This window comes from Limulus polyphemus, unplaced genomic scaffold (assembly GCF_000517525.1).
Source record: "Limulus polyphemus unplaced genomic scaffold, Limulus_polyphemus-2.1.2 Scaffold10176, whole genome shotgun sequence".
NCBI classification, from domain to species: domain Eukaryota; kingdom Metazoa; phylum Arthropoda; class Merostomata; order Xiphosura; family Limulidae; genus Limulus; species Limulus polyphemus.
In genome coordinates, this window is record NW_013675786.1 from 1 (window position 1) to 7,250 (window position 7,250).

General features: G+C 33.1%; 1 protein-coding gene across 1 annotated transcript in view; it reads right to left on the reverse strand.

Annotated features, from left to right (window-relative positions):
- Positions 1–6,993: 6,993 nt before the first annotated feature.
- LOC106476277 (nuclear factor 1-like) overlaps positions 6,994–7,250 on the reverse strand; it is a gene marked incomplete at both ends in the record, with an annotated part of 10,771 nt that continues 10,514 nt past the window's right edge. The window contains one exon of the mRNA XM_013936941.1: positions 6,994–7,177. Within this exon, the coding sequence (XP_013792395.1) occupies positions 6,994–7,177 (184 nt within the window). The remainder of the gene's footprint in view (positions 7,178–7,250) is intronic.

Sequence of the window (7,250 nt, forward strand, 5' to 3'; positions counted from 1 at the left end):
CAGGTAACGGGTACTCTAGCTAGTTTTTAAATAAATTTAAAGTAAAGATCCCCAAAACTAGCAACGAATTTTCCCAAGCATCTAACCTATATAAAAAAAAACCAGTGTGTCACGTCACGACACGCTTGTTTCCTCGAAGTAGGAAGAGTCATAAATACCAAAATGCAGTTGTCCAGATAGAATAGATCGATTGCTGTCTGCCCATTACGATTTTAATGATGGAGGTGCAAGGATGCCGTGAAACCTTATAAGTGTAGTGAGTGTTGGTATAATAAGCCTAAAGTAAAGACGTAATGTGGGATCATCTAGCATAGAGCCAAGTGCATAAAATTTATTATGAAAGGAAGGATATCGATTCAATTTTAAACTTTAATCGTTTCTGAATTAAACTAATATCTGTTATATCACCAACGTTTTTAATAAAGGAAAACAAACTTCTTTAATCAACGGAGACATTAAAATTAAGAAATCAACAAACATTTTTCCCGTTTTGTTGTCAATACATTTCATTTTTTACTTTCAGTACATAGACTAACAACAATATTAGGTTATACTTTTGTTGCTAAGCAACCTGACATAAAACATATTGTTGTTATCAAAACGCACTGGTTTTTCTATATATTAGAAGTTGTTAATATAACTGATTTTTTACCAATAATTATTTATGCCACGAATCCATTTCATAAATGATCTTAATTTTGATTGGCTCATAAAGGAATTTACCGATGTTTCACTGCTTCGACTGCACTTTTCTGCTTCTTTGTTGGTCAAGCTTGATTTCGCAAAATTTATTTATTTCAGTTATCTATGAAATGTAAGGTTATGGTATACTATGGGGTGGGGGGTGGTAGTACTTGCCCCGTCATTTTTGACAGGCAATTCGCTAGTTAGCAATAAATACCAATAGTAAGTAAATTATCCAAGCAATAGTAACTCAAATTTACCAAAAATAGCTAGCAAGATATCCAAACGATAGCAAGTAAATTTTTATATCTAGTAAAATCTTCTAACAATAGCAATGAAAATTATTTAAAGGTATTTTCTAAAATCTTTCCATGACAATAATTACAAAAAATCTAACGATCGTAAATCAAATAACCTAAACAACAGGAAGCAAAATAATATCAAGTTATCAAGTAAAATAATCTAACGATAGTAAGTAAAATCATTTAAAAACAGGAAGCAAAATAATATCAAGTTATCAAGTAAAATAATCTAACGATTGTAAGTAAAATCATTTAAAAACAGGAAGCAAAATAATATCAAGTTATCAAGTAAAATAATCTAACGATTGTAAGTAAAATCATTTAAAAACAGCAAGTAAACTAATATCAAGTTATCAAGTAAAATAATCTAACTATTGTAAGTAAAATCATTAAAAACAGCAAGTAAACTAATATCAAGTTATCAAGTAAAATAATCTAACGATTGTAAGTAAAATCATTTAAAAACAGCAATAACAACAAGTAAAATAATCTAATGTTATCTGGTAAAATAACCTACACTGCAGTAAGTAAACTAGTATCAAACTGTCAAGTAAAATAACCTAAGTATTTTAAGTAAAATATCTAAACAACAACAAGTAAACTAAGCTGAAGTTATCAAGTAAAATTCTAAATATAAATCCTTATTTTGATTCTCCTATATATTAAAGATTTTAGACATGGAGTCTAAAATAGGGATTTGTATCCTGAGGAAATAATGTAAACACTACGTTTCAAACTATAAACCTGTTTGTCTAAAATAGGGATTTGTAGCCTGAGGAAATAATGTCAACACTACGTCTCAAACTATAAACCTGTTTGTCTAAAATAGCGATTTGTAGCCTGAGGAAATAATGTCAACACTACGTTTCAAACTATAAACCTGTTTGTCTAAAATAGGGATTTGTAGCCTGAGGAAATAATGTCAACACTACGTCTCAAACTATAAGCTTGTTTGTTTACGTTTTTTGCGATTGCATGTTTACTTTAAGCTAACTATCTTGTTTCTGTAATTTTTTTAAGATCCTATTCCCCATTTTAAATTAATTTTTTTTAATAAATTTGTTTCTTTAGTGTTATTTTTATGTCCATGTTGGACATAAATCTGTATAATAACAATACTGCCTTGTTTGAAACAGTTTGGTTTAATGAAATACGTAGTTGATGTAAGATGCTCTGTTAGAAAACAGTGACAACCTTTGGATTGGTTTCTTGCAGACTGGATGGCTGTTGCTCCTGATATCATAACCACAATGTTATCATTGATAGTGATACTAATTGTATGATCACTGTGATGTATGGTGATCAACATACCATATGTTATTTATATACTAGTATAAAATATATAATTACTATATCTATGTCTTGTAGCTCTATGTAGGAAGTCTGTAAACACTGGATTGGATGGAATACTGAACTATACTGGAATGATGCATGTACTGGATTTTGTAACCGCGTGAGTTTTATACATGCATGCTGGCTAGTATATATATATTATCAATATTTTAAAATATAATTCTTTTGCCAACTGTCAAAATAAATGGCTTTTACTTATACTTCTTAATAGTATAAATATATACTGTATTGTCGTTGGGCTTAGGATTCTTCTACAGTAGGTGTCTGACTTGTTGACGATAAATTCAACAGTAAATGAATAACCCGCATTCCTCTTGTTTTCAAAATAATATATATATATTCCGCACAAGTTAAACCTATGTACAATAAATTCTTCACATTATTGAGATTACAGGCATATCATAAACACTCTCAGTTCTATTTTTATTGTCAAAATTGCACTTAGGCCTATTCAATTACTTTAGAATTTCAGTTGACAAGTCGAACTACCTTCTCTGTATTACTATCGTACTAGTATTCTGTGTGTGATTCACTTACAATTGTGGCGCGAGTTACCGTGATTGTTTCGTCTTCTTTCTTCTAAATATCCTCTGTTCCTTTTGTCAAAGTGCACTGTGGCTGATTCAACTACTTTAGAACCACGCTTTAACGGAATGAAATATTTTTCTTATCTCCTTTTCTACTGTTAGTCTTACAGAAACATATTAAACGTTAGGTCTATCACTTCTACGGTAATTAACTTCACGCCGAACTTTTCCTTGCCGTAACTTTACTTTCTTTTCCTATTGTCTCTCTGCTGTTTCCGCTCGTCTCGCACTATTTATATCTCTATCATTTAATCGTCTGCCCGCCTTCTAGAAACCTATATATTTTCGGCGTCAATGTTTTGCACGCGACGTTCGATAGTCTCAACATCAATGAATTACAAACACAACTTCCTACAATCGTCTGCTTTTGAACTCTTATTATAACAGAAATTAAACAATAATATAATATTCACTCTCAAAATAAATTAATCAATAATATCTAAACTAAACAGTCTTTTATATCATGGCATACACGCAGGCTTTATAGTTGTTTTAAGTCGTAAAGTTGTATGTATAGACAGCCATATGCAAGCATATATATTCAATGAAAATATAAGAAATTCTGTTATAATATATTAGGATATGTATACAAATAAGCACTTTTAATATTTCTTGTAGTTGTTATATTTCCATAGTAAGGCCGGTCATGGTTTTCCTGCAGCTGATCAAATTTCCAGTGACATTCTACACACTCTACAAGGTCGAAAACGTGTTATTTAAATACTATGAATTGATTATATTGTTACGTCTCTGGTCGCTAGTTAATTTCCCGTATAATTTCTTTCCGATGAAACTTTAGCGACACAAGTCCTTTCTTAAATAAAACTAGTTTATTCTTTCTCAATTCAACTTTGTAATACACTTAATTTCCACAGTCACGTTATAACTTAAACAAACGCTATATGTCACAACGAACGAACGATTCACGCGCTTGGCTCAATTGTCGTCTGTATCTCTGTCTGCAATTCAACTACATTGTTGCCGTCACTTCTTACCGGTCTTATATACAAGAATACCGTACATCTAGTAACACTCGAGGATTCACGAACCTTCGAGAATATGACGTGTTACTAGCGTTACGTGACCCCCGCTGTGGTAACAATGTTAACATACCCCCTGGTGGATCGTCGTTGCTGCATAATTTATCTGAAACTAAAGATTTTCTAAACAAAATGTATAGTTACAACATTTCTGCCTCACTTTCGCCTAGAATCGTCATAATTTTCGCCACCTCCTGCTTGCACGATTCTTGGCACTCCTTATAATCAGTTTCAAGGATGGCTGCTCCATCTTCAGTATCTATAAAATTCTCACTCATGCAGTGTTGGCTATAATTCGATTGCCGATTCGATGCTTGAAACTGAGCTTAGTGCTATCTTTTAAACTACGACTTAAAGATTTCGGTTGTGGGAGACAACCTAAACGTTTCTACAACGTTTTAGTTGGTGTGTAATATTTTAGACATTTGTGTAGCATGGCCGAAATCGATCATGCAGTAGTAAAAAAAAATGTGATCCTGTCAGCACTGTTGTGTCCGATAGGGCAGGAACCCTATATATAAACAAATGATACTCGACATAAGTACAGTTTCAAAACTACCCTATACAATACGCAATGACGCGTTTAGTAATATTGTCTAGATTTTATTGCAATAGCCACAGCCATTTTTGCTGTAGGCTGGCGGAACAGTATTAAGTAATAATAAAAAAGACAAATGGGCGATCCCTATTATGAGCCACGATACAATTTCATACGTCAATCTTAACTTTTATACAGAGGGAGTTTAAAAAATTTTGGTGAATAACAATACAAAAGACTAAATTAAGTAGAAGGTTAAAATAATTTCAATAAACCTGACACAGACTATTATCTTCCAGAGCAAAATGATTAAATACACTGACAGTATTAACACGTGGTATTCTATTAGAATACTGTAAGTGTATTTAATCATTAGTTGTAGAATGTAGTAGAGTTGTACCAATAGAATACCCCGTGTTACTACTGTAAGTGTATTTAATCATTAGTTGTAGAATGTAGTAGAGTTGTATTGTACCAATAGAATACCACGTGTTCTGTACTACATTCTACAACTAATCACAAGGTCTGGGATGGCCTGATTCTTAGGAAACACATCACCGAACATGATCGCCCTTATAGCTGGGAGGGCGTTATAATGTGACGGGTAATCACATTTTTCGTTGGTACAAAAGTAGCCTAAGAGCTGACGATGGGTATTGTTGACTAGCTGCCTTCCCTCTAGTCTATCACTTCTAAATTAGGGATTGGTAGCTTTGATCGAAATTCGACAAACCAAATAAACTAACTACTTATCAACATCCACGATGTTAGAGAAACACGTAGGTTCAAGAAGTCTTGATAGAAATTAATAAAAACCCTATAACCCGAGCGCTTTCAAAAGGTGGACCTTTCTTCTTCAGGGGCCCCTGAAGAAAAAAATCTCCACCTTTCAAAAGCGATCTGGTTATAGGGTTTTTTATTCATACTTATCAACACCAGTAACATTAAAATTTGAAGATTTGGTCATAATAAATGTTTTTCAAACTTAGTTTATTTTACCTAAAACCACTATCCTATGATAACTAAATATAAAATGTTGTCCATCATGCTCTTAAAACGTGAATTTTATCATTTCCTCTAATGTGCCATCTTTGATATAATAGAGTAGTGGAAACGTAAAGGATAAAACCACAAAATTTATACAATAAATCTGTAAGAGAAAATGACAGTCTTAACTATCAGAGGAGTGAGGGAGAAAGAGTACGACAAAAGACAATGACCGTCGTTTGAATAAGGCCAGGAAGCAGTCGAAGAGCGAAGGATGTGTCATAAAAACAGTGTCTGTCTGTGAAGAATCTACTCGTCCATTCGTTAATGTTAGCGACTGATCTCTTTTCTTTTTATTTTGATCTCAGAACTCTTCTGTCGAGCTCTAAAAAACAAACTAAAGTGCTGATTAAGAGAAGAGTGGAAGGTATAACTGGAGCCTTAAGTTCGTATAGCTGCTGACTGGTGCATGCTATTAACCCAGTTCTTCTGACAAGAACGTCGCTGCTAATTTGACTACATTTTGAATGATATTGAACCAACGTTCTCCTAGCGAAATTAAAGAAACAATGACCCCATGTGGTGAACTGATTAAAGAACAAAGGTTGAAAAAAGTGACTTTTTTTTTTTCTCGTAGAACCGAACAATTACTAGAATAAAACTAACGTGTTCGACAAAACCTAACAAAACGCTGAACTAAAATGAAAGCAATAGGTCTCATGCGAAATAAGCTTAATTGAAATAAAAAAATCATGTTTACGTTTCTGCAAAAAAAACGACAGTATTTTAAGTACTTTCCTGCAAAAGGAATATGTTAATATCTTGGCTAATTCTGAGATACTTTCCTGCAAAAGGAATATGTTAAGATCTTAGCTAATTCTGAGATACTTTCCTGGGAAAGTATCTCAGAATTAGCTAAGATCTTAACATATTCCTTTTGCAGGAAAGTATCTCAGAATTAGCCGAGATCTTAACATATTCCTTTTGCAGGAAAGTATCTCAGAATTAGCTAAGATCTTAACATATTCCTTTTGTGCAAAAGGAATATGTTAAGATCTCGGCTAATTCTGAGATACTTTCCTCCAAAATGAATATGTTAAGATCTCGGCTAATTCTGGGATATTAAAATCCACAAACGAAAAACATTGTATACTACACAATTAAAATCTATATTTAAATCGATCACTGGTTGTAAAAGCCACTCTAAATGTTTCAACGTGATTTCACGTCATCTTCAGTAGAGCGACTTTATACATATATACACAAGTTCCTTGAATTATAATCTCTGAATAAAATTTGAGATAGTTTTCTGTAAAAGAAGTATGTTAAGATCATAGCTAAGCCTAAGACCAAAAGTGTTGAATTTGGTTCGATTTTAAACATGATATTATTGACTTTCTTTAAAACTGTATCAAAGAGAAATGACGCTTTTAGGACATCGGGTTCAAAGTTGACTGAGACATGTAATTGGTGTCTCCTAGTTAAACTAATATTTATCTTACCTTGACTGAATATAAAATTGGCCAGATAAAGGTCAAGCTCTCGGACGGACACGTTAATATGGAACGGGTTCACACAAAGGCTAGAATGGAGACATTCTGGTGACTTCTCTAGCCGTTCTCCATCTGTGCTTTCCAGAGGAATGGCCTTGAACAGAATCACCATCACCAAGTCCAGCCGCCAAACCTTTAGAAGATTAATACATGTTACTGGGAGGGGTCAGTGTCACAGGAAATAGTTGTAAATAATAACCACCGTC